General features: G+C 42.9%; 1 protein-coding gene across 1 annotated transcript in view; it reads left to right on the top strand.

Annotated features, from left to right (window-relative positions):
• Nucleotides 1–385: 385 nt before the first annotated feature.
• The window catches only part of LOC131914648 (beta-galactosidase-1-like protein 3), a 27,920-nt gene continuing 1,288 nt past the window's right edge, over nucleotides 386–27,017 (top strand). The window contains exons 1-11 of the mRNA XM_059267245.1: nucleotides 386–704; nucleotides 1,312–1,425; nucleotides 1,582–1,794; nucleotides 6,361–6,429; nucleotides 7,018–7,113; nucleotides 8,321–8,429; nucleotides 10,313–10,405; nucleotides 14,008–14,089; nucleotides 14,911–14,975; nucleotides 25,504–25,588; nucleotides 25,848–26,034. Of these exons, the coding sequence (XP_059123228.1) occupies nucleotides 691–704; nucleotides 1,312–1,425; nucleotides 1,582–1,794; nucleotides 6,361–6,429; nucleotides 7,018–7,113; nucleotides 8,321–8,429; nucleotides 10,313–10,405; nucleotides 14,008–14,089; nucleotides 14,911–14,975; nucleotides 25,504–25,588; nucleotides 25,848–26,034 (1,127 nt within the window). The 5' untranslated portion in view covers nucleotides 386–690. The remainder of the gene's footprint in view (nucleotides 705–1,311; nucleotides 1,426–1,581; nucleotides 1,795–6,360; nucleotides 6,430–7,017; nucleotides 7,114–8,320; nucleotides 8,430–10,312; nucleotides 10,406–14,007; nucleotides 14,090–14,910; nucleotides 14,976–25,503; nucleotides 25,589–25,847; nucleotides 26,035–27,017) is intronic.

The raw sequence follows: 27,017 nt of genomic DNA, 5'->3' as shown, positions 1-27,017 counted from the left end.
TGATGGGAGGAGACAGGGAAAGAGCAGCCTGAAGGGGTATTTAATAAAATATTACATCTTTCGTTCACCTTTTGGTTAGGTGAACCAAGCTATTTTTTTTTTAAAGGCTATTGGGAATGGGCTTGTTTCCCTGATTTCTTTCTCAGCCTTTCTTGGTATATAGTAAGGGTGTTGATTTTGGTATATTAATTTTGTGACATGTCACTTTCCACAACGTGGTATCAGCTCTGTGAATTTCCTGAAGGAGTCTTCCATTCTCCCTCCTCTCTCTGATCTCTCTTTGTGTTGTGAGCCAGCTGGCTGTACACACAGTGTGAGAAAGCCGAGGTTGACAAGATAACCCTGATGATCCTCCCATTTTATTCCCAGTGCGGAGAGCCATTTGGGTGCTAAGGGAGCCAGAATAGCCTGTAGGCTCTGATACGCAGTGTCCAGAGCCAATAGCTGTCCATGGGTACTATCTAGGAAGATCCTGAACCCAGTCACTGGCTGTAGTGGCTGCTGGCCTGGATGGCACCGTGGTGTCAAGGTTCTGAGACCCGCCCCCGACTCTTGATGCATTTCATCCAGTCACTAGCTGAATCGAGCTTGGGTCAGGCCTGGCAGCCGTAAGCCCCGACTGAAGGTTGTGTTTCTGAGGCACCCAAGAGAGTAGGAGCTGCACGGACCTCTGCTCCCTGGTTTGCAGCGATGGCGTACCTCAGGTAACCCTTTCTGCTTCCCTTGGTGTTGTCGGTGTCTAAGACCCCAGCCCTGCCAGCCCTTCGAGGCACATGTGCTTCCTGAACTCCCCCATCCTCATCATCCTGAGTGTACTCATCTGGAGGCCTCTAGACTTCCCACACCGTTTTCTGGAGGTCAGCCAGTCCGTCGCTTGCAAGTCTAGTACCCGGATGCCCTTTTCAAGTTTCTCCATGCCAGCTCTTTCCTCTGCAGGTCCTCCTCTACCCTACCCTGCTTAGGTCTGCACGTTGCCTCTGGGCATGACAGTGCAGCTGTGGATGGTGAGGAGGTGCTTTGGTTGCGTCTTCCCTGGACCCTGTACATGGAGAGTCCTGAATCCCTTACCCCCAAGTGCCCAGCCTTGTCCTGTTGTAGTGTGACCTGAGTTTCAAGTCCCACGGGGAGCGGGGGGGAGGATTTGTGGGAGCCCTGGAGTTCGTGGACTTGTATGGGGCTGCAGCCTCCCTTACACTGGGTTTCCTGGGAGAACACCTGCCTGTGATGGGTGTCCTTTGCCATGGGACTCTAGAAGGGTCTGGATCAGCTTCCTAGTCCTGTTCCCCTTGTCATTGCGTCTTTTCCTTGCAGCAAGTGTCTTTTGTGGAAGAGAGCAATGGCCATCTTCTTCCTGCCGCTTGTCTTATCAGGTCTTGCTCCTCGCTGTGACTTCACATATGACATGTTGAAACCGTCTCCTGCCAGGTTGGTGCGAGCAGGGAGTGGGGAGCTCTGTCTCTTTTCCTGGGGAAGGGTAAGCAGCACAAGCGGTCTAGTGTGTCCTCCTAACAGGAGCGTCATTGACCCGGAGGTCTGTAGCAGCCTCTACGCACCCCTTTTCTCTTTTCCCCTCCAATCCAGGTTTCGCTGGTCCCGTCTGACCCCTTTCAAGCTGAAGAACAGAACAGTGGGGCTTAGCACTGAAAACAACGCCCAGGGCAAAGCCTACTTCACCCTGGAAGGTCAGAAGTTCATGATAGTCGGAGGCTCCATCCACTATTTCCGTGTGCCCAGGGAATACTGGAAGGACAGATTGCTGAAGCTTCAGGCCTGTGGCTTCAACACTGTCACCACGTGAGTGCCTCCCTTTTGCCTTCATGACCTACGTAGCCTACGGGGCTCCTGGCAGGGCTGCAGACTGGCAAAGTCAGGGTCCTGTTTTTGAGAGCACAGCATGAACACTTAGCTCTGGACTAGCCATTTCCAGCGGTCTGTGGACATTGTGTCCCATTGTCGCTAAAACAGCATACTTAGTTTCTTTTGTGATCGAAGCCTTGGATAAAGTTGATAGAGTATGGGTGCTGTTTCAGCAAGTGTCATTGGGTCATTTACTGGATACATATTTGAATATTTTTATTTTTAATGATGGAAACAAAAAGATCTTTTTAAAAATTTATTTATTTATTCTAATGTTTCCACAGCATGTATCTTGATCCCATTCATTCCTTGTTGCTTTGCCCTCTGCCCCTGCACACTCTCCCCCAAATAAAACAAAATTCAAGAGAAAAAAAGGAAGAAAATAAAATGAGTAAAATATAAAAAAGAGAAGGAATTAAAAATCTCATCGAGGAAGCTGCAGTGTGACCCAACAAGTTATGCCGCACACCCCTTTGTCCATACATCTCTAGTTGCAAATGTTCATTGCAAAGAGTCATTGGTCTGCTTTGAGAACCGTGGTCTCCAAACCACACCATTCGATGCTGGGCACTCACTAGGGCTCTTCCTGGACATCCTGCTGGCACCCTGTGTTGTGGAGTTCCTGTTGCTTTGAGTCTGCGGGTCTGGTCCCTTCCCGTGCTCCAGCAGATCATAGATAGGGTGGATGTTGGGGCAGGCCAAGTCATAACCTTGGGTCTGGGCCTGGCCAGCTGTAGGGTTGGTCTGGCAGATGAGAAATGAGGACAGCTCTCCCATGGTCATGGAAACAAAAAGATCTTAGTCTGAAACTTCTATAATAGCAGCATAGTTTTGTTTTGTTTGTTTGTTTGTTTGTTTGTTTTACTCTTTGACTGTCTCATACATGTATACAGTAAATTTTGATCATTTTCACCTTCCATCACATCCCAACTTCCCACTGAAACCCTTCTTTCCAACAAATTCCTTTTCTATTTTCATGTCTGTTTTCACAGACTCAGTTTAGTTACGGTTTCTTGCATGAGCATGAATGGGAAGTTATTTCCTGGGGTCTGGGCAACTTCTCAGTGGCCACACCACTAGAGGAGGTGATGTCCCTTCCTTCCCCTAGCCTATCTGTAGTCCCTGGGGTGTTCATAAACCTTCCCTTCTTCCATGATGACATGTTGACAGGTCCATACTTGTGAAGATCTTTACAGGTGACCACAGCCCTTGTGAGGTCATGAGCACAACAGCCATGTCATGTCCAGAGAACGTCTTTCGAGGCACCCCTTGCCATCCTTTGACTCGTCTGTTTTTCCCACCTTCTGTTTGGTGCTGTTTCCTTGGCAGGCTGGCACAAGCAGACCATTAGATCGAACACTACAGCAATCCTTCTCCACAGCCACTTTAACCCAGCTGCTGCTATTTTGACATTTCTCCGAGGAAGGCTGAGAGCAGCACTGAGCTATGGATAGAAATCTATTTAGAGTTAACTTTATTATATTTATTAGTATGTCTTCCAGGTCAGTGTCTTTATGGGATTCCTGAGTGTACAAATGAGTGGGTCTCTGATACTTGTGCCTTCTCTTGGGCTCTTTTCCTTCTGTTGGTTTGTCTGGCCAGCTCTGATATGATAGTTTTTGTTTTATCTTATTATATTTTATTTTGTTATATTTTATTATCTCTTAAAAAGGCTGTTCTTTCCTAATGAGAGAGGGAAAGGGAGTGGATGCTGATGGGAGGTGGGGAGGAACTGGGAGGAGTAGAGGAAAGAGAAACTGTAACCAGGATATATTATGTGAGAAGAATCTATTTTCAATAAGAGGAAAATAAACAAACAAAAAACCCCAAACAAAACAAAAGACCATATTTCCATTTAGCAGACTGCTAGTAGTAGTTTCTTCTCTGTAGACCATGACCTTCCTAGCCAGCTGCCCAGGTTTATAGTAGCAGTCATGAGTTACCTCCTGTGGAGTAGGCTCAAATCCAATAAAAAAGCAGTTGGCTACCCCTTATTATTCATGCTATTATTGGGTCAATGGACACATCTTGCCAGGCTGGTCATTATTGGAACTTGCAGGTTTCATAGGTAAGACTGTTAATGAGTTCCCTCCCTCCCCCTCCTTTCTGTCCATCCTCCCTCCCTCCCTTCTTTTCCTCCTTCCTTCCTTCCTTCCTTCCTTCCTTCCTTCCTTCCTACCTTCCTTTCCTCCCTCCTTCCCTTTCTTCCTTTTCCTCCTCTTCTTCTTGGTTTTCTACTTCTTGATTACATTTTTGGTTAATTAGAGAAGTCTGTTAATTGCATGGTCAACTCATAGAGTTTTCTTAAGAAAAATCAATAAAAAAATAAATGTGGTCCTGTGAAACTTGGTATCTAATTTACAGAGAGAGAAAGAGCACAGAAAGTATCAGCAAAATGCAATGTAGTAGATAATGTTTTACATCTGTAATAACTATTAATTATATAAATGTGAGGACACTTAACTTGACATTGCCTTCCTAGTTCTTCATTACTTGTCATGGGCTATACTATACTGAGCAGTTTTTAAAAAAGAAAACCTCTCAGTTGCCATCCATCCTGCAGGACCACATGAATCCAAGACTGCTTGAGCATCATCAAGATCCTTCCTTTGTGTGTCCTCCACCACCCTTTGGTGGCAGAGCTTAACACCTATCACCAAAACCAACTAAAGAAAATGTGAAGCTGAGAGGCAATGAACTTATCAGTGGCTCACTTAATGTGCCAATAATTTAGTTAGAAAGAATTTATTTTTTTCTAGGTTTTGCAGTACAGTTGATAAAAATCTTGCACACACTAGGCAAGCAATCTACCACTGAGTTATATTCCCAGCCTATAATTGTTGGGTTTTCTTAAGAGCTATCTATGAGTGGCATCGTATGATTTTCCCACTCTTCTTTTGAAGTGGTGATTTGCATTGACAGTTCTGCTGATATTCAGTCACCTTACAGTCCTTGAATGAACTCTAGTTGTAAGACACACACAGGTGTCCATGCATGAATTGACTGGTAGACACAGTTTGGTAGTGGTTTGTTACAAATATGTTCATCTACAGTTATAAGGGAAATTGATTTAAATTTTATGTGTGCCTTTGTCCAGTAATCATCTCAGTCCTATGAGTAATGTCACAGAGTGAATCTTTTTCTACTCATTGAAAGTGATTTATACAGATTTACCCTCACAGTGAATTATTAAGATTTACCTGTAAGATCTTGTGATGTAATCTATGGCTATGTGGTGATGATTTGGGGACCTTTGGTGATATGAAATAGTGTCTTCTCTTTCTCCTGAATGTATTCCATTTATCTATGTCTTTTCCTTACCCTTCTGTTTTTGGATTCACTCAGACTAAACATTTCCCATTTTTCTGTCCTGTGCTTACCAAAAGCTATGCATTGTGTTGTGCAATTAGGCTGCTCTTCCTTTCTTAATCTCCTCCTGTGTATCACTCCTTTGCTGTTGATTATCTTTGTTCCTTGTGACTTTCATTCCTCTAACTCTGGTTTGGAGCTGCTTTATCCATCTCCTCTCTCAGCCAGTTTTTTTTTTTTTTTACTCAATGCTCTGCTACTAAGAGGATAGAAAGTCATGATAGAGTGTTTGCCGAGTGGATCCTTCTTTTCCATTTTTATTTCAGGCCGCATTTACTCTCGATTTGCAATTTTAGAATTGATTTGCCTGCTAGTAGTTGGAGGAGCAATTTTACCTTATCTGTATATTTTTAATTTTTATTTTTTTCATACTTTTTCCTTAAAGTCACTGGTAAGTAGCATTCATAATTTTGATTCTGTTCTCACAAATTATAAATATGAATGTTGCTATGGATATTCTTTTCAGCAGATCAACTTTTTCATTCCTCCACCTAAATGCAGTCAGTTCCATTATCATATAACATTTTTATCACCACACACCTCTCACTGCACAAAAACTGCATGTTTCAAAATCAAAGTTTGTGGGAAACAAGATGTTAGGAGCCCTATGCTCCAAACTGTGTCATTGACACACACAAAACACATGTCCTTTGACACAGGGAACTTTAGCCCTGTGGGTGTCGGCCCTGGCTTCTTCTCTCCTTCAGGAGCTGGAAAGGTGGGACTGTCCTTAATCTTACTTGCTTATAGAAAGGATTTGACTACTTTTATTTTAATTAATTCTTAGTAATAATTATTGAGAATTATACATATTTTTGTTGTGTTTTCCCATTCCGTTTATAATTTTTGATAGTTATTTAAAGGAGTGGGGCTTTATATATATATATATATATATATATATATATATATATATATATATATATATATATATATAAAACCTATGAAAACCTAGGATAATCGATATCTTGAAACATAGTTGGATAATCGGGGAAAGATGGTTGAGTCTGTGTAGCAGAAGTTAATTTTCATGAGAAACTTCAACTTGATGCAATATAGAGAGCCACTAGGGCTTGGTACGCCATATGAATAGGGGGAAATACGATGCTTATTGAAACTCTTTGTCCTCTCTTCTAGCTACATCCCATGGAACCTCCATGAGCAAGAGAGGGGGAAATTTGACTTTTCTGAGATCCTGGACCTGGAGTATGTGGTCTTTCTGCTTCTGTGAGCTGACCCAAGCAAGCATGCAGCTGGGGAGGAGGATACTTGATATTTAAGAGGAGCACTCAGTGTGACTTCAGCTCTGAAGTCTTCTTCTCAAGAGGGAAAGGGTCTGCACCTAGAATCTGGGCATTCCCTAGCCATGACCTGCCATCCTGCAGCTTCTGACCCTCCTTTTCACTGAAACAAGGGGACTAAGACACCAGATGTTGCCAGACTATAGGAGGAGTCAATGCACCTGAGTTGGGACTGGGGCTTCCTCAGCTTAGCAATGCTGATGCTGGCTTCTGAGCCCCTGTACCCAATGTAACCCCTCCAGTTGGCCTCTGGAAATGGTTGTGATGTGGGGAGCTCATACACACCTAGCTCTTAGGGCCTCTGGTCTCCTGCCTGGTGCAGGAGTTCCCTGATGTGTTGGGCTAAGGAGGAGCCACTCCCCACCCCAGTTGGGAGAGGAAGGGAAGGGAGATGGGGGACATCCTTATATCCTGTTGTGTCTGTGGGCTCCCTCTATGCCCAGCTTCTCCTTTGGACCACTCAGAAAGGGGCTGACTTTGTTTCCCTTTCTAGGGCCTATGTTTTGCTGGCTGCAACTGTAGGGCTGTGGGTGATTCTTCGACCAGGGCCATACATCTGTGCTGAGGTTGACCTAGGTGGGTTACCCAGGTGAGCTACCCCAGAATCCAGTGCTGTGGCTTCGGAAGGTGTTTGGCTTTACAATAAGTATCTTTTCAAGCCAGTGAGCATGATTGCTACTGTCATTGGCTGTGTCCTGAACTGAACTGCACACTTCCTGCCCTGGCAGATGGTACCTAGAGTGAGGTGGGGAGGCTTGTGTTCTGCCATCGTCCTGGGTTGCAGAAGCAGACTCGAGATGTGGGTCCTGGTGCAACGAACATGTGGCCATGAAGACCAGTGCAAGGGGAGCTCTGGCAATGCAGGGATCACCATCCTGCTGCTCCACAGGAGAGGTGTATTGGACATCTGTGTTCTCTTCATGAGCTGGAAGAAAGGGACCTAAGGCTCTAGAGGAACATGATGACAACTTCTGGGCTTGTTCTAGAGACCCCAGATGTCTCTGACTGAAGGCAGGCCACCTTTTCATATGCTGAGACCTCAGCCCCTTCTCTGCCTTCTTGCTTTTCTGGCTTATACAGGGTCCTTTTCTGTCGTCCTTCTCAGTGACAGGACACTGGTACTTGCAGGTTCTGCCTCAGGTTAGCCCTGCTGCTCCTCAGGTCAGAAAGCAAAACAAAGCTTTTCTTCAAGCCAAGGATCTGCTGCAGCCAGGTGATACATAGAAAAAGCCTGAGCTTAAGCTGGGGGAGTATTGGGGAGGCCAATTACTCCATGAATGGCTTAGGAGCCTGGCTTTTACCCTCCCCAGTGACCTGTGTAGGATGTTCATTGGCCTGTGAGCCACTGTTTTGCTTGAAGCCTTGACTCTTAGAGAAAAATGTGACTCCGTGCCTGAGGAGTGGAGACTATGATAAGGGGAGAGATCGAGTTCTATTCTAGAGAGTTGAATGAGAATGGAGTTCTGGGAAGCATGGAAAAAAAGCTAACACTTGGGAGTGTTGCTAGGATCAGTCCTTCAGCTCAATTCATCAGAGCTGGGAAGATCTAAAATGCCTTGAGATGCTCTGTCCTCATTTGAATCACGCATCTCTGGAGTCCTTGAGGAGAGTACAAAAAGCTTACATGCTACAGATTCCCTGAGCACCTTGAGTATTCCGATGCTCTGGTTGTTAAGTGGACAGAAAGACATCCAGCTATAGGTGGTTCTGAGCAGAGCAGCTGTGCTCAGCTGACCAGACCCATCTTCTTTCCTGCTTCTTGTTTCACACACTCATGGTTTGCCTCTTGTCCCTAGCTGGCTTCTGCGCTACCGGGAGTCACAACTGAGAACAACCCACCAGGACTTTGTTGAGGCTGTTGATAAGTATTTTGATCATCTGATTCCCAGAATACTTCCTCTCCAGGTAGGAATGTCTCCCCTCATATTCATCAGAAAGAGCAGCGTGGCTATGGAGAAGGAAAGTCGGGATAAGTTATCCCTCAGATGCACTTTATTGGCAGGGTTAGAGAATCATGAACTGAAGTTAGATGAGTATTGGCATCATACCACTGGCAGTATGTTGGCATCTTGGGAGAGTTTCCAGTTCCAAAGGATGGGGGGAATTTATCATTCTGACAGACTTTATTGTTTTGTGTTTTGGAGAGTTTAGGGGTGAGCTCTGTACTAAGTGACCTAGCTTGACCTGGCCTGTATGTCAGGAGTCACAAAGCAGGAAAACTCTAGATAAAAGTAAGATTGTAGCTCAGACTGCCACAATATGGTTTCTTGATCCTCTGTCTCAGAGAGCTGCAAGGGAGCTTGGCCTGATTTCTGAGGGGTTGGGGCTGCTAGAAGATCTGTGATCTAACAGTGTTCACTTTAGAGAAATACTATGGCTAACCGTTGAGAAGGTCATTTGTGGGAGGCCAGCTCTCACCTTTTAAAGGGTTCCTATGAGGAGGAGAGAGGGATAAGAAACTTTTGGATAGAAAGATAGCAGATAGGAGACAGACAGAAACACAGGATAGCTTCGGGAGGGCCTGGATCAAAACCCAATGGCCCGTCTGCCTCTTTCAAAGAGCTTTTATAATAATGCCAAGGGTCAGGGCTAAAGACCTCCCCCTTGGTAGATGAAAGCACATTAAACAGCCAAGTTAGACCCTCCCAAACACCTGGTAACCACACCCATGGTCCAATCATCCCCTTATGCAGCCCTGCTGGGTAAAGCAAGCTCAGATTCTCGGATCCTGAATAAATTGGGCCTCCACAGTCATTCCAAGTATCTCTGGGATATTAAACTGACTTTCTTACAAGTTATGTCTAGACCCGCAAGTTAAGCATAGACTCCTTGATTGGTCTTTGTGACTTTGCCCTGAAGCTTCTAAAAAGACATCACATGAGACAGAGAGCACACAAAAGGTTGCTCCAGTTGTCTGTATGCACCTAATGTCTTCTCAGCTCACAGATCAGCTCACTGACAGTGAATACTCTAAATTACCCCTGTTGTTTTAACTGGTTAATGTTGGGGAAAATTTAAAAAAATACAAGAAATTATGGTAAATTAAATTCCTCCCATGCTGCCCCATAGTAACTTAGTTGCCTTTTTAGGGGACAATCATTTTTTAACCATATTTTTATATAATCTCCCCTCCCCAAATTTCAGCATACAAAAGTATGTGAAGTACCTTTCTAAAATACATACCTAATTTCCAGCCTCATGAGTGTTTTTAATACTTTCTAATACAAAGCAGAGAACTCCTTGTGGTCGAGGACAAGTTAGTTGATAACTAATGTAGTCAGCTGTTTTCTTCCTAGATATCGATAGCATCCACTAGTCCTTGCCAAGCACAGGCTCTGTGCAGCTTCCATGGTAATGGGATAATGAAAATCAGTCAGTTTAGATGGAAAAAAGTATGGTACATGAAGGAGAGGGAGCTATGTGAAGTACCTGCTCATGGGGGTGGGGTGGGGAAGAGAATGGAGGGGGGTTCATTCTAAGGCAGGAAGAGTGGAGAGGAAGCCTACGTAACGGATTAGGTCGAAAGGTAGATAGGAAGTGAGTTTGTAGGTTTGAGAGCTAATGAATATAAGAAACAGAAGGAAACTGGTTCTATATCCAGAAAGCACTGTGGAAGGTAGAACAGCTTCAGGAGCTTACATGCCTGGAGACGAATGAAGGTGCCAGTCTCCAGCAGGCCTGGGACAAAGCACCATATCAGTTCTGGGATCTTTATTAGCAGTCCTGGACTCCAGGCTTTTGCTCCAATAGCAAGATTTTTCTTTTACCATCATCTCTTTACTTCTCAGTACCGCCATGGTGGCCCTGTTATTGCTGTCCAAGTAGAGAACGAATATGGCTCGTTTAATAAGGATAAGGGCTACATGGAATACATTAAGAAGGTAAGTAAGAACAGTTGCTTTGCACCAACATTTTTATGGCTTCTTCCTAATTTTGTACCTTTCTAAAATGCATATCTGATTTCCAGCCTCATGGGAGTCAGGTAACTTTTCTTGGAGAGATGTGAATAACCCATTAGGAAACTAATGATAGAATAAAGAAATGATTTCATCCAAGTCTAGCTTAATGAATCAGTGAGCCTATTGGGGAGACTTACAGGAGCATGGGTGATTCAAAGATGGCTGCATCCCTGAAAAGCCCATACAGCACTATCTTTGGAACTCCTGGCATGATTTGCAGGTCATTTGGCCTGTTGCTGTCTCCCCTCTACAGCAGTTGTTACTGGTTGTGTATCCCTGGTATCTTCTGTTTCAGGAGCTTTCTGATCACTGTAAATTTTGTTTACTTCTTGGGCTTTAGATGTTTGTTGGGATCCACAAAGTTTTCCTAGTGAGATCTGAGCTTGCTTTATACAGCAGAGCTGCATTAGGATAGCCTGAACACGTGTGTGCGTGGCTACCAGGTATTTGGAATGTTCTGCACTTGGCTGTGCTAGGGTGAGGTCTTTTGCTCCACCCCTTGGCATTCCTATAAAAAGCCTTTAGAAGAGATAGAAGGGATTGGTGGGTTTTGACCCAGGCCCTTCCCGAGGCTGCCCTGTGTTTCTGTCTGTCTCTCTCCTCTGTATATCTATCTAAATCTCTTATCCCTCACTCCTTAAGAGTCCATGGGGTAAATAAATGTGGGAGCTGCTCTCCCACAGATGTTCATTTACTTTCTGAGTTTTATGAGCATCTTTCTTCTACCCAGGAGGTAATGTTTTAATTTGGAGGAAATAAATACTTACTGATGATCTCCACTATTAACATGTAAAAATCAAGTTTATTTTTTTAAGTAAATTTCCCACATAATCATGTCAATCAAGATAAATATGAATAACTTTGTTATTAGACAAATGTGATATTAGGAATCATTGCTCTCAGGACCTTCTTAAAACATGAAAATTTGGTACTCCCATTCTTTTGGTTCATAGTATTCATAGCTGTGTTCTTGGAACAGTGATTACTTACAGTCTAGCTAGTATCCTTTCTTGTAGCTTAGACCCCACCTTGTGCTTGCCTTCCCTCACTTAAGGATCCAGGAGGGTCCAGTCTCAACTGGACTCCGTCCTCAGGGTACAACACATGTTACAACTTCCAGATTCTGACCTGACTCAGCTAGACATGGTGCTGCCTATTTGGCTCTGCCAACACAGAAACTGGGAACCGATATCCTGAATTTAGTCATTGATGTTCAGCTAGTATTATTTTTTTCCTGATTTTTTTTTAAGTTACTGAACTGAGTGGGTGGTGTATGCCTATAATCTCAGGACTTGGGAGGCAGAGGCAGGAGGATCAACAGCTGAAGAGCATCCTCAGCTCTATAGTGTAGTTGGTTGTTTTTACTCTTTGGCTCTTTTGGGGACTCTCCACCCAGCTCCCAAATAAATCACACCTGGAGGCTTATTCTTAATTATAAATGCTTGGCCTTAGATTGCCTTGTTTCCTGCCAGCTTTTGTTAACTTTAAATTATTCTGTCTATCTTTTGCCTCTGGGCTTTTTCCTTTGCTTACTTCTGTACATCTTATTTCTTACTCTGTGGCTGGCTGCGTAGATGGGTGGCTGGCCCCTAGCATCCTCTTCTTCTTGTTCTCTTGCTCCTACTTCTTTTCCTCCCAGATTTCTCCTTCTATTTATTCTGTCTTCCAGCCCCACCTAGCCTTTCCCCTGTCTTGCTATTGACCATTCAGCTCTTTATTAGACCATCAGGTGTTTTAGACAGGAAAAGTAACACAGCTTCACAGAGTTAAACAAATGCAACATAAAAGAATGCAACACATCTTTGCATCATTAAACAGATATTCCACAGCACAAACAAATGTAACACATCTTAAATTAATATTGCACAACAATACAGCAAGTTCAAGGGCAGCTTAGGCTACAGGAAGCCCTATCTTAAACAACAATAGTTATCACTTAACTTCATTCCCAGGATTATATGTGGCTACATGAACCTAATAGGTACACAGGGAAGTCCCTATGCTTTCTGAGCCATCACTCTGATTTCCAGGATCTATGATACAAGTAGAGTTTTCTGAATATAGCTCCTCCTTCCTACAGACATAGTAGGATTTCTTAATTCTGCTGATGGAATCCATATGGAACTCAAGCTTTGTTAAGTTTATTGATACTCTTAGGATCCAACAAGGTCAGCCTCTCCCTTATAGTTTTGTGAAGTTTGAGACCATTGAGAAAGACCACTAGGCAAAACTTAAATTTAAAAAATAAAATCAAGTTTATTTATAGCAATATTATGGCAACAGTCTCTTTTGTCAATCTGAGAACTGCTACAAAAGGGAAGAACAGACAGGGCTGGAGTTTGTAAAGGCACAAACCACACTTGTCTTAACTCTGGGGATTTTCTATGTGAGACATTTATCTTCTTTTTTCCCCTCTGAGCAAGCAGCAGGTAAGTGAAATTATGGAAGCAGAATGAGACTCTGGTTATATTGTTGGATAACGATTATGCAATAAAGGGAAGGGGAAGCAATTTTGGGAAATAAGTCACATGGCTCTGAGTGTCCTCTTTAGAATGCTCTCACGACTCAACTGCTGATGGGGCTGACCTTAGAGTAATGGGCCAGACATCCCATGGTCAACAATCCTTGGGCTAAGTATAACATCTTCACAACTCCTAGGTTTTTCTTTTTCTTTTTCTTCCTTTCTTTCTTTCTTTTTTTAACACAGCAACTTAGTTTGAAATGGAGCTAGTTTTTAACATTGCAATAGCACCAAATGTCTTCTATCTGTTTTCTCTTTGTTGTAATTTATGTATTTCCATAGTATGGTCATTGAGAAACTCAGTTTTCATTTTCCATGTGTGTTGTGTCAGAGCCCACAGCCCTCCACTGCATTAGTGTAGCATCTGGAACAAGTTCCTCATTGTCTAAGTTGTAGATGGTCATTCTGCCTTCAAGCCTTTCTGTATTAGCCAACTTCCCACTGCTGTAACAGATACCTTAAGTACAATCAAAGTTGTCATAGGCATGTATGAAAAATCATGATGAAACCTATTATTCTGTATAATGAATACATGCCAATTGAAAAGTAAAAGATAGCTGAAATAATTAACCTACAAGCAGAATGGAAATATATTGGCTCATAGAGTTGTAATTCCAGTCCATGATTGGTTAGCTCTAATGGGACTTGTATTGAAAGACAGTGAGAAGTGCCAGGCAGAATCAAACCACGTACCTCCTGATCTGGTAGTGCAAGGAAAAAGAAAGGAACAGAATTACGACTGTCTCTTTTCAGAACATACCTCCAATGACCTAAAGACCTCCCCTTACGCTCCACTTTTGAAAGTGTCTACCGTCTCTCACTAGCATCATGCTGAGCACTAGTTCTTTACCATGTGGACATTTGGGAGACATTCCATATACCTGTTTTGTAGTTCACACATGCTCCCTTTGAACCAAACTGTCTTTATTATCTAACTTCCCGATCTTTGCTCTTTCCCATGGGACCAAGAAAAGTAGATTCATAATCTTCATTTTCCCAACAGGCTTTGCTGAAGAGAGGGATTGTAGAGTTCCTCTTGACCTCAGATAATGACAGAGGAATTCAGTCTGGCTCCGTCAAAGGAGGTACTGGTTTACAGTCACTTTATAGGACAACCAAGGCTCTTAGCCAGCCAATATAAATTGTAAACAAGTATCAGAGAGTACCAGATATATTTCTATCCTCTTTCCCATGTCTATTGAGATGGATCCCAGAGATTTGATATGATACAAAATGAGGTTCAACATCAAAGCTCAGAGTTCAAATATCACGTGTGTCATTTTTTCCCCTCTTTAAACAGAGCATTGATGGAGCTCTTCATCCTGAGTATATCTTTTAATTTTAAAAATAATTCCATAGGTAGGAGTCTAGGCTAGTGCAGGATGTGGCTCAGGGCCCTGCTCATCCTACCAGCATGGGCAGTCACATAGGGAGCTATTGGATGGGTGTAAACAAAGCACACTGTAGCCAAAGTTTCAATCCTGGTATCGCATAGTCTTAGACTTGGCAGATCCTAAAGAATGGGAAAAATGAGGGAAAATAATGAGGTGCTTGCTCTTTAGTGCCGACTGGCAGCCATTGTGGACTGCTTCCTTCTTCTTTTTGGTAGTTCTGCTCTTATTACTACAATCTGGCAAGTGTTGAGTCTAGCTAGGATCAGGAGCTTTCATTCAGCTCCTAGGCATTGTTATGTTAGCTGGCCTTGCCTTGGTCCACCTATATGTCCAAGAGTGGTTAAATTTAGTTGTTCCCTATCAACAAAGATAGTGCTCCTGCATGTATGATGTGACAATAGCTAGGACAGTCCTTTATGCTTTGCAAAGTAGGTTACAAACAGTATCTTGTTATCCCTTCTACTCACCCCTTTCATACTGTTTCAGAGGTACCCCCTTCTTTCTCTCTACAGCATTGGCTACTATCAATATGCCATCATTTGTGAAGGATTCTTTTCTGAAGCTTCTTGAAATGCAGGTAAGATTTTCAAGCAATGCAGAGTCTTGTCCGTCTTCCCTCAAGATTTTGCTATCTATGCCATTGATGTCAGAGGACACAGCAAACATTACAAGGATATGTCCACCTCACCCTGAGCCTTGGTGGCATTCAAAGCCCCTTGGCAAGACTTGGGGAGAAGAAATTTCTTCTGCCATCTCTCGTGGGTCATGTCAGTGAGATTACTTTGGGAAGCATGAGGGGCTTATGTCAGAAGAGAAGTAAGTATAGTTAGAGGGAACAAATGGTGTCCCTCCTCCCAGAGGACACAGTTTAGGAAATGGGCCATGGCTGGTGCTCATGGGAAGCTCATTCTCATCTGTTGGTGCTTTTACTAGAATGTTGGGATTCTGGGTTGGCTGCTGTACTGAAAACCCAGTGGAAATAGTGCTGGAAGGAAGTGGGTATAGTCAAGACCAGTCTTAAGGAATGTAAACTTTTCTGTCTCCAACCTTCATTTTAAGGGAGCAGGGCATCTTAGTTAGGGTTTCTGTTGCTGCTGGGGAAACACTATGACCAAGGCAATTTTGGGGAGAAGGGGTTTATTTCAGCTTCCACCTCCAGCTGACAGTTCATCACTGAAGGACGTCACGGCAGGAATGCAGAGCTGGAGCCAGGAGGCAGGTGCTGATGTAGAGGCCGTGGATGAGCATTATTTATTGGCTCATTCTCCGTGGTTTGCTCATCCTGCTTTCTTTTTTTTCTTTTTTTTTTTTAGAACCTTTAATGTATCCACTGTGGCTTTCACACCATATATCTCCATCCCATGCATCTCCCTGTCTTTTTGTATCCACCCTCTGCCTTTGCAATCTCCACCCCCTCCAAATAAAATAAAATTTAAGAGAAAAGAAAAGGAAAGGAAAAAAAGATAAAGAAAAATCTTGTCATAGAAACTGCAGTGTGACACAGTGAGTCACACAGTAAACCCTTTAGTTCATATATCTTTACTTGCAAGTATTCATGGCAGTGAGTTATTGGTCTGGTTTGAGGCCTCTGGTTTCTGCTACACTATCAGTACTGGGCCCTCACTGGGACTCCTCTTGGGTGTTCTGTTGTTGTCCCATGTCATGGAGATCCTGTAGCTTTGGACCTGCAGGACTAGCCCCTTCATGTGCTCCTGCAGATCACAGATGGTGTGGATGTTGGGGTGGGCCAACGCATAGCCCTGGTTCTGTGCCTGGGTGGTTGCATGGCTGGTCAGCCCTCCAGCTCTCCCCTGTCTTCACCACCAGGGTAGCTCTCCAGCACTGTCCAGTCTAGTTCACCCTATGTAACAAAGAGCAAGGGGCAGGGCTTGTTCTCCTGCTTTCATGCCCTCAGGGCTGGCTCACTCACACTCGCACCACCAGGGCCAGCTCTATGGTGTTACTCAAGTGAGGTACAGGGGCCCCTCTCCCCAGGGCTGCAGTTGGTGAGGACCAGGGACAGCTCCTCTGCTCTCCTGACCTCAGGGCCAGCTCTGCCACCTGCTACAGTCAGTGAGAGGTGTGTGGGGAGCATCTCTCCCTCACCCACGCCACTGTATGGCAGATGAGGGGTGGGGCCAGATCTCCCACGCTTACTGTTCTCCAGCCAGCTCATCTGTGCCCCCGTCGACAGGGTCAGCTCTACTGTGCTGCCCAGTTCAAGACCCACTCTCCTGAGTGCTGCAGCTGGTGAAGGGCTGGCTCATCTTTCTACTTGCCACAGGTGGTAAGGGGGGAAGGAGAGGGCATCTTTCCCTCACCCATGCAACCACATGGCAGACAAGGGCGGTGAGACCAGCTATCCCAGTCTCATGCCCTCAGGGCCAGCTTGCCCACAGCCTTGGTAAACGGTCAGCTCTCCTGTGCTGCCTGGGGGAGGTGTAGGACCAGTTCTCTCTGGTGTAGCAGCCAGTGAGGGCTGGGGCCAACTCTGTGCAGCCCTATCTTCCTGGCCTTCAGTGGTAACAGGAGCCACTGACATCAGCACAGACCATGGCTGCAGTAGGGCCATGGACCCAGACATAGGCCCCAGCAGCAGCCCAGGCCTGGACACACCATGACTATGGGTGGCAATCAGGCCACTCACCTCAGCCGGCTCCTCACTGGTCTTCACCTTTTCAGATCTGCCTCTCTCCACAGGACATGAACCATTCTGTCTCTCTCTCTCCCATACCACACCATATATTTGCTTACCATAATAGTGCCCAACTACCGGGCACCACAAGGCGCTAGGCGGGCCCCTGTTCTCTCCTCTCTGCCTAGGGTAGGCACGTGAGTCTTCTTCTCCCATTGAGTCTTAATGGCGCTGGGCAGGGTCGTGTTTTCTCCTCGCTGCCCTGGGCAGTCAGTCTGTTTTCGTATAGAACCCAGGACCGCAGGGATGGCACCACCCACAGTGGCTTGGGCCCTCTGCCATCAATCACTAATTAAGAAAATGCCTTACAGTTGGATCTTGTGGAGACGTTTTCTCAACTGAGGTTCCCCCCTTTCAGATAACTCTAGCTTGTGTCAAGTTGACATGAGACTAGCCAGCGTACAAGTTTAGGTGTTGAAGGCTTTTTTGGAATATTGGGTAGAAAATTCCTGCAGTTGGTGGAATCTTCACGTGCAGTCTCTCCTTTCTTTGAAAGTGATTATTGGATATATATATATAATATATATATATTATATATATATATTATTCTGAATGTAGTCTCTTGCTTTTTCTCTCTGAAGGTCAAAGTTGATCAGCATCTCCCATTTTTCATCTCAGATAAAAAAGTGTTCTTTTTCTTCTTCCTTCCTTCCTTTTTTTCTTCCTTCCTTCCTTTCTTTCCTTTCTCTTTTTCTTTTTTTAAAGAACCATTTATGTTAGCTGAGGATGGAGGTATTGGTGAAAATAACTTGCCTTAGTTATCTTGTCTTTGGAATAAATACATAAGATCTTCCCCCAGCATGCAGATCCGGGAAGGATCTGAGGCGAGGTTAGAAGTGTCTTCCTCTGCTGGAGTTTACTTAATTCTGTTATGATGAAGCCCAGAACTTTATTTATGAGAATGTCAGTGGTCATTGAGGTGTTGGTCTTTAGTAGTATAACAGAGTTCTTTCTACTTTTCCTTTTTAGAAAACTTGTATGTGTCTGTTTGTGTGTGTGTGTGTGTGTGTGTGTGTGTGTGTGTGTCTATGTGTGTGTGTGTGTGTGTGTGTGTGTGTGTGAGTGTCTATGTGTGTGAAGTGTAGGTATGTGTGTATCACGGTGCATGTGTGGAGGTCAGAAGACAACTTGGAGTGGGTTCTCTCCTTGCACATGTATCTGAGTTCTGGAGATCAAACCAAGTTTGTCAGGCTTTCATGGCAAGAGTGTTTACCCACTGAGCCATCTCACTGGTCCCGGTTCACTTTTTAGCCAGCTATTTGTCAGCGCTTTGGGCTTTCCAGGTTTCATCAGCATCTTTTCTTGTGAGTGAAAGGGATGGAGTGGCTCATCCTTTGAGAGATGCAGACTAATGGAAAGACATCAGAATGTGGCTTAATTGCTGTACATACTGTTTGTTCCCAGCTTCGTCTTCTAACTTAATGGATGGGACATTTATCATAGAGGCTAGAAAGTCTCTTTCATATACAGTTTTAAAGGGACTGAGGTCTGTGTTGAGGAGCCACACTCATCGAGAGCTGAATCATAAGCAAAGCTTAGTGGATATTTTGAAAAGGTTAGCCAATGTATTTTTCTTTAATGAAAATTTTATTTACCTTTGTTTTATGTTTGAGTGTTTTGCTTTAGTGTATGCAAGAGCACTACCTGTGTGCAGTGCCTCCAGAGAACAGAAGAGGGCAGTGTATCCCCTGGAGCTGGAGTTACTGGTGGTTGTAAACTGCCATATAAACTGCCATGTGGGTGCTAAGAACTGAACCCAGTCCTCTGTCACAGCAGCCAATGCTTTTAAATGCTGAGTCATCTCTCCAGCTCCACCCCACCCCCCACCCCCCAGACAAGGTTTCTCTGTATAACAAGCCTGGCTGTCCTGGAACTTACTTTGTAGACCAGACTAGCCTTGAACTCACAGAGATCCACCTGCCTCAGCCTCTTGAGTGTTGAGATTAAAGTCGTGCACCATCACTGCCCAACCAGCTCCACCTTATTAAGCAGATGGTTCATCCTTTGCATTTTTCCCAAATACTGTTCATACAAATACAGTTTGATGGACTAGACAACACTAACCTAAAGATTACCAAATAACCCAAATCTGAGAATGCCCAAGATGAATGTAATCTTTAGGTTGTTTGGAAATCTTCACTCACCATTTAAGTGACTTCAGAAACAAAGGATTGCTCTTCACCACCTTGACTAGAGCTTGGTACTCCAAACCTGGAAAGGACTTCCTTGAGCAAGATTTATTGTTGTAGTTGTTTCCTCAGTTCTAGAAGGCTTATTCCACCAGCCTGATATTTTCCCATTCATTTGTCGTCAACCAGTATCTTCTCTTTTGTTCCAACAGTGCTAGTACCTAATGAGGCAGAAGCCCCACAGTAGACAGTCTCAGAGAATTCCAAAGTCTTCAGCTAAAATCTCACCAAAGACAGCAGGATAATTTTTAGTATAATTTTTATTAATTATTTGAGCATTTCATAATGTGTAAAATGTATTTTGATGATATTTACTGCCCCTACTCCTACCCCTAACTCCACCCAGATCTATCCACAACTCACCCCCTCTAACTTTATGTCCTCTAATAAACTATGGAGTCCACTGCCCGTATACTCAGTAGTAGGTAGGGGGGCCATCCACTGCTGCTTAGTCAACCTCCTAGGGGCCATACCCTCTAAGAAACAGGACTCTCTCTCCCCTGGTAGTCATCAACTGTCAGTCTCTCAGCTACAGTCTGGGCTTGTGGGCCCCTCTGCCCTCTGTGTTGGACTATTGATTGACTTGCTCTTGTGTAGGTCTTGTGTAGGCAAACAAGGAGAACTTTTGAAACTCCGAGATGATATAGCCAAGGAGTATTAGGAGGCTTTAGGTGGTGGATTCTTGCATTCAAAAGTAAATAATGATCTTCTGGCTTTGTCTCCAAGTGGGCTGTGAAAACAAACAAATGAAAACCAAAATAAAAAATAAAAATGCTCCCAAGCAAACAAACTCACACTAAATAAAACTAAAAGCAGATCACCAAATACACACACACACACACACACACACACACACACACACACACACACAAACCCAAGAGAAACAACCTGAAATAACCCTAAAGAACCCCAATTGAAAACCATCATTATTTCCCAGTATAACAGCTATTGAAGGTTTGGCATGGTGGAATGAATATATTTATAGTTCTCAAGTCGTGAAACAAAACCCCTAAATTCATTTATATGGTTTGTTAAAACTGTCAGAATTGCAGTGTTAGAGGGCAATTGGCATGCCAGATTAGTTCACAGCTAAGGAATTTTGCAATACTATCTGAATTCTTTCCAAAGCCTCTTATTTGGGGAACTACTCCTTTCTCTGAGACTCTGTAATTATCATTTTAAATTCAGACTTTCCTAGTTGTGCATTTGACACCTAACCAGGGGGGTCCCCATCTATCCACATGGTCTTATTTTCTCATTGGTCTCAGGGGCAAAAGTTTCCTCTCAGAGAGAGCAAGCAGCATTTGTAAGCACATGGCTTTTACTAATTGGGACCTGTAGGTGAATTCATTGTCTTTTTTTTAGAAAGAATGTCATTGGAGAACTTAAGTTACATAATAAATTGTGTCCAATGATAGAGATGGGCACTCTAACATATAGAGGAGATGATATTTTAATATAGTTTAGTCCAATCTTCTAGCTGACAGACACAGGTTAGAGGAAAAGTTTGTTCCATTTCCCTTGTTACTTCTGATGTTCTGTTGTTTTGAACCATTGTGTATTGAGAACAATACAATTAGCACCCATATCCAAGTAAAACTCCATAAGCTGACTTCCTACTGTTAGCTGTACTGAGGGCTTCTGTGGGAATTTCGAATTGGCTCTGAAATATTAGGGGAACACCTAGGCTCTTCTGTGAATCATCTTCTAATTCACAGTTTTGTCTTTTTCATCTAGCTGTGAACTTTTCTTTCTCTTGCTTCTTTTACTTTATTTAATTTTTGGTTTTTATGCTTCCAATGTTCTTCTTCCTTGGAATAGGCACAGTGACCCAGACACTCTTTTCCACATTTGCCTCATCCATTTCTTTCCTTTTCTCATATTTTTTATTATTCAGTTCTCTTGCATTATAGATTTTGAAAGCAATACCTACAACTTGAGGTCAATTCACTCCTCTAGCCATGTCCAACTCTTTGTGTCTTCTGCGACTATTAGGGGCACTTTGTCCTAATAGAGCTTGAATATATAACACCAGGTAGGGTGTTAAACAATAAAAATAGATACACAAGTCAGCCATTTTTTTTCTGTGAATTATTGGTATAATTAGTGTTTTTCTAGTTTAAACATATCTGGAGATGAGAACTGACTGTAAGTTCAGGAATGTCTTGCTTCTTTGTTCTTCTCATTCAATCCTCTGACTGGGTGCTACATTAAAGGATATGTCTTGCCTCAGAATAGAATGCTTCCTATCTAGGCTGAGTACTTAAGTTTTCAAGGGGAAAACATGTCTGCCTATATTTCAAATGACAGGAGGGATTCCATTTATGAGAGCTGTGCTGTGGGTTCAACACTGACTGGAGACAGATTTAGAGAGTTAAAACACAATAACCCCAAACCAAACCAAATCAAGCACACACGTAAAACCAATTCGTTATTTCCCTGCTTTCTGCCAAGGAGAGGAATGGGGCCTTTCACTCCTGTCAGGAGCCTTGGTTCGGCTTCTTTCTCAGAATCCTTATTAAGCAAGAGCATGAAAGCTTACACACAAGGAGATTTATCCCATTTACCTCACTTTTGACAAAATGATTCCAATTAAGAAATGCTATGACGAGTTAAAGAATTTTTAGGCAGCCATCACTCACAAGAATCTAACACACAAACTGGCTGACTCTATGTTTCGATAATATGCCACTCTTTCTCAGTCAGAGACCCATGACAGCATTTGTCCATTTAGTAAATGTGTGGCTCCAAGTATTCCTGGTATTGAAACTGCACCACACATCCTAAGAAACAAGTTATAAGAAGATAAAGACAAAAACAGAAAGTGAACATGTGGATATTCTTCATAGAAATACATTTTCCTGGGACTTGCTACCCTCTCGTCTTCATCTTATACTAGCAGTGCAGCCCTCAACGTCTAGAACCTCTGTCCAAACCTCATACTGTGGCAACGCCAGCTTGGGCTAGCTCATACTGCAGAGTGCCCTGAGCAAGGTCAGATGGCAGTTAAATCCCCGCATAGAAATACAGAGCCCTGGTGTGGTGGTACCTAGGCTGGAACTCATCAACTCATGAGGCAAGCAGACAGCCAAATGAATGATGTTCTTTAAAAACAAAATCAAAACAAGTATTTTCCAACCACATGAAACAGGCAAGGAGGTACCAAACAGCCTAAAGTTCAAGCTATAGCCCCCTGGCTGTCAAAATCCAAACCCTCTTCCTTCCGCCAATACTATGAGCTGGAAAGAAAGAATCCTGGGTTGTAATGTGTCTTCCAGGAGCTGCTAGGATATCCCAGAACCTGGGCTACCAGCTGTCTGTCAGTGAGCAGGGTGAGCAGTCGGGTGGGTCTCTTCTTCCCTGATGATTTTTGCACCCCTACCGGAAACCGAGGAGAGCCGTGCAGCTTGGACTCTTTCTCTTGGTTCGCTCCATCAAAGCTTTCACCAGGAAGGGAGGTTTCTTTCTTTCTTTTTTTTTTTTTTTCACTGCTCCACGCCTTACCGGAGAACCAGGAGATGGAGAGGGGTGGAAAGAACGGTTGATTCAAGCTTTAGCTTGAGGAAAATGGAGCAGTCATTCCTTCAGCTCTCTGTCTTCAGGGAGACGGGGTTAAGTGTTGTGGGACTTTATGGAACAGTAGGTAGAAAATCTACAGCCAGGCAGAGTCCTTATCAGGGTGCAGTCTCCCCTCAACTTTTCCTTTGAGAGTCATGCTGGGCAGGTCTTTTCTCTTGAGTGCAACTCAACGCTTTTTCATTTGAATTGTTGTACCTGTTTCTCGAAACCCCCAGAGACCACCAAGGAGCCTGTTTCCGATGCAAGCTCATAAGTGTCCTTTTATTCAGGTTCAACCTGGGCCACCGCTCGGCAGATGCAAGGAAATGTGGCGGCTGCCATGAGCCCAGGTGTAGAGAGTTTTTATAGGGAAAAACCACGAGCTGGGAATTGGCAACTTGGGATTGGGTAGAAGGGATATAGGGCAAGGTGATTTTTTGAAACTATTGGTCTAGACTTTGGGCGAAACCACGTTTGAAACCAATGGGTTAGACTTTTGGCAGGGAACCACAACCTGCTGAACAGGATTATCTGGGCTGCTCAGCAGGATTATCTAGATATCTTCAAGGGCCATAAATCTCAGACAGGATGTCTGCAGGAGCATCTGGATCTTGTTAAACTTTACTGCCCTGTATTTGTTCAAGTTGCCATGGCACATTCCTGAGATTCTTCCTGGAACTGAGTACAGCAGGTGTTCTGAGATGGTAGCCCTTTCCCTAAGATGGAGCCTGTAAAGTCAAGTCTAGACCATCACAGAATCTGACCTAGAGGTCTCACACACACACATATAAAAGGATGGATGGGCCATTAAAAGATTGTGAAAAGGTGACATCCTTTTCTCTATTTTTTTTTTTAAATTAGATAGATATCTGCCCTGAAGTTTTCTGCAAAATAGTTTTTGTTCTCTGTGTCTTTGGATTGTATTTGCTTTTATTTAACTTACATGTTTTTTTCCTGGTTAAAACTTACATTATTGTGTTGATAATTTTCTCTTCATATAAATCCTTATTGATACCAATTTTCCTATATTTACATCACACTAATTTTGGTATATTGTATTTCCATTGAATTCAAAACATTTAAAAATTTCTCTTGAGATTTTTCCTTATTCCATGCTTAAACTATGTTGTTGAAATTTTGAATCTTTAGGGATTTCCCAGTCATTCTTAATTTTTCTTCTTATAGTGTGTGTGTGTATATGTGTGTGTATATTCATTTCACACTGCACAAGTGTAGGTCAGAAGATAATTTGAGAATAATATGTACTTTTTGATATATTTGATCAAATATATTTGAATATTTAAAAATAATATGTACTTTGCTTGTATTTTCAAGTTATGATTATGATTTGTTCATCCCATTGTTCTATTAATGGTTGTCTTAAGTATTTTGAGGGTCCTTTAAGGTGCATTTACATATAGTATTTATTGGAAAGTTGCATTTTGTATATTGTGTTTTGCTGAGAAATTTATTCCTTTAGAATTACGTAATGTACTTCCTGTTTTTCTGAGTTGTTGTGTGTCTAATATAAGTGTAGCTACTTTAGTTTTCTTTTAGTTAGTGATGTGTGTGTGTGAGAGAGAGACAGACAGACAGACAGACAGACAGAGAGACAGAGACAGAGAGACAGAGACAGAGAGACAGAGACAGAGACAGAGAAATTGGTATGCAGACAAAATTTTAATACATTTGGCCCAAGAGCAGGGCTTGCTAGTAAGATATTACTTTTTTAACAAGAGCCTTCATTGTTTAGCTGACCTGAGAATGCTGGTGGAAATGGAGTGAATAGAGTTATTAACTTGAAAATGTGTTTGATCAAGCGTTTTGGCATTCATAAGATAAAATTTAAAAGAAATGCCCACATTTTAGGTAAAAATAAGTTCTGGAGAGTTGGGAAATGTAAGACTTTGATATATTTCCATAAAGTTTGTGCTAACAACTCTTTTGTGCTCACACCTGTAGCACAGAGCAGTGCTTAGGACTGTGGCTGCAGGAACTACATTTGCCGGTTCAAATCCCAGTGCTAGCACTTCCAAGCTAAGTTGGACAGTAACCTAACCTCAGTTTACCATTTGTACATTGGGGTGGTGGTTGATCACTGTGTGGTTGTCACATAGAACTACCTAAATAAAATGTTTTACTCAGTGCCTCATAATAGCAGAAGTTCAATAATTACTAGTCATTTTGATGTGTTATTAATTTTATAGCCATGAAAGGTATAATTCATACAGATAGGAGAATTTGAAACCTTTATGTAATAGTTTATTAGCAAAAAGATATACAAATAAGTACTGTTAGAAATAAAAATTAGGGGCTGAAGAGATGGCTCAGTGGTTAAGAGCACTGGCTGCTCTTCCAGAGGTCCTGAGTTCAATTCCCAGCAACCATATTGTGGCTCACAGCCATCTATAATGGGATCTGATGCCCTCTTCTGGCACACAGGTGTATATGCAGACAGAGCACAGAATACATAAAATAAATAAATCTTTTAAAAAAAGAAATAAAAATTATATGAGTATGAGAGAGTTTGTATCAAAATAGAAAAATGTCTGCATTGGGGGAAAAGGTGGGAAACATTGCATGTGTTCTCTCTCATGGAACCCCTGTTCCAATTTATTTTCCTTTGTTACATACACTTCGCATTTGCTTTGCTTTCTTTCTAGAATAATAAACCCATTATGGTTATGGAATACTGGACTGGCTGGTATGACACGTGGGGGAATGAGCACAATGTCAAAAGTGCAAAGAGTAAGTGCATCAGAGTTTCTGACGCTGAGTCAGGAAGGTCCAATGCCATGGGTCATTCATTCACATAGCTCTCTGTTGACTGGCATGCCTGCACAGACACAAATATCCATCTTTGCTAATTACAGGCGCCGTCTATGTTCTGAAGATAGCCTTGTGAGTGCAAATTGTATGCTGCTTACCCTACAGTGGTTCTACAATTGAGTGAAACCAGCAGATTGTTAGAAATTGAGACACTATTGTAACAGCCCCTGTTTCTCAGGCTCCTTGCTGCAACAAAACAGGTGCCGTGAAAGAACTGAGGAAGAGTTGTCTTCAGTTAGAGAAGGTGAATACTTAAGTGTCTCCGAGAGTCTGACGTTCCTAAAAAAGGTTCTGGATCATTTGCACGATGATGTCTTACTCATCTCTAGAAAAGATGAATCTGCGGTATCATCAACAAACCGGTGGTAATTACTCGGGACCCACAAGCAGTGGGAGACGAGAACTTGGATCCCAGAGCCAACTTTAGTCCCAGCACTTCAGCATTAGCTTTGCGATTTGAGGAAGATTTCTTTCAACTCTAGAAATGTCTGTCTTCCTGCAAAATGGGGAATTATTTAACCTAGGTGCCCATCAGTGGATAAATGGGTCCAAAGAATGTGGCAAATATGCACAATGGAGCATTATTCAGTTATAAAAGAAGGAAATCCTGCTATCTGCAGCAGCAGTGATGGAAATGGAGTTCTCTGTGTTATGTGAGGTTCCCCAGTTAAAGAAAGACAAAAATGACTTCTCCTTCATTTGTGGAAATTAAAGAAAATGTTGATCTCATAGACGAATGGAGTGGAAGAGGAGGTACTTGAGACTGAAAAGGATGTGGAGAGAAGAGGAGGAAGCTGAGTAAGGGACTCCAAAATGCAGCCAGAAAGGAAGTATTAGGTCTGGCTTAGTGAGGCAACTACTTATTAAAACAATCTGTGAGAAATTTACAACAACCAAAGAAGATGGCTGTAAAAGGCCAAGCACGGTCGGTGACTAGTGACAGAGGCATACTTCCTATCCTGGTTTAATTGTTGTGCCTTGTACACATCTATCAAACTACTATAAAGGTAGACAGAGACTACAACTCAATAAAACAAGATGGAAGAAGTCCTTTTCTCAAAAGCAAAGAATGGGGCAGGGGCGGGGGAGGGGGAGGAGAATCTAGGATTTCTGAAAAGATTTAATACTGCCACTCAGAATAATGCCTGGCAATTTCCACTTACTTAGCAAAAGTGCATTTCCATGAAGCTTTTTTATTACTACTGTATGAAAAGCTCACTTATACTGAAGTGGGACAATTACCCAAGTATTGGTGACTGAGAAACAGACAATAGCTGGCTTTGGACTACATAACAGGAAAAAAAAAAAAACAAGGAAAACACGACTACCATAACTATTAAAGATCGTA

The sequence above is a fragment of the Peromyscus eremicus genome, chromosome 7, assembly GCF_949786415.1.
Source record: "Peromyscus eremicus chromosome 7, PerEre_H2_v1, whole genome shotgun sequence".
Lineage (NCBI taxonomy): Eukaryota > Metazoa > Chordata > Mammalia > Rodentia > Cricetidae > Peromyscus > Peromyscus eremicus.
Note: the sequence above shows the minus strand (reverse complement) of the source record. Positions and strands in the feature narration are given on the sequence as shown.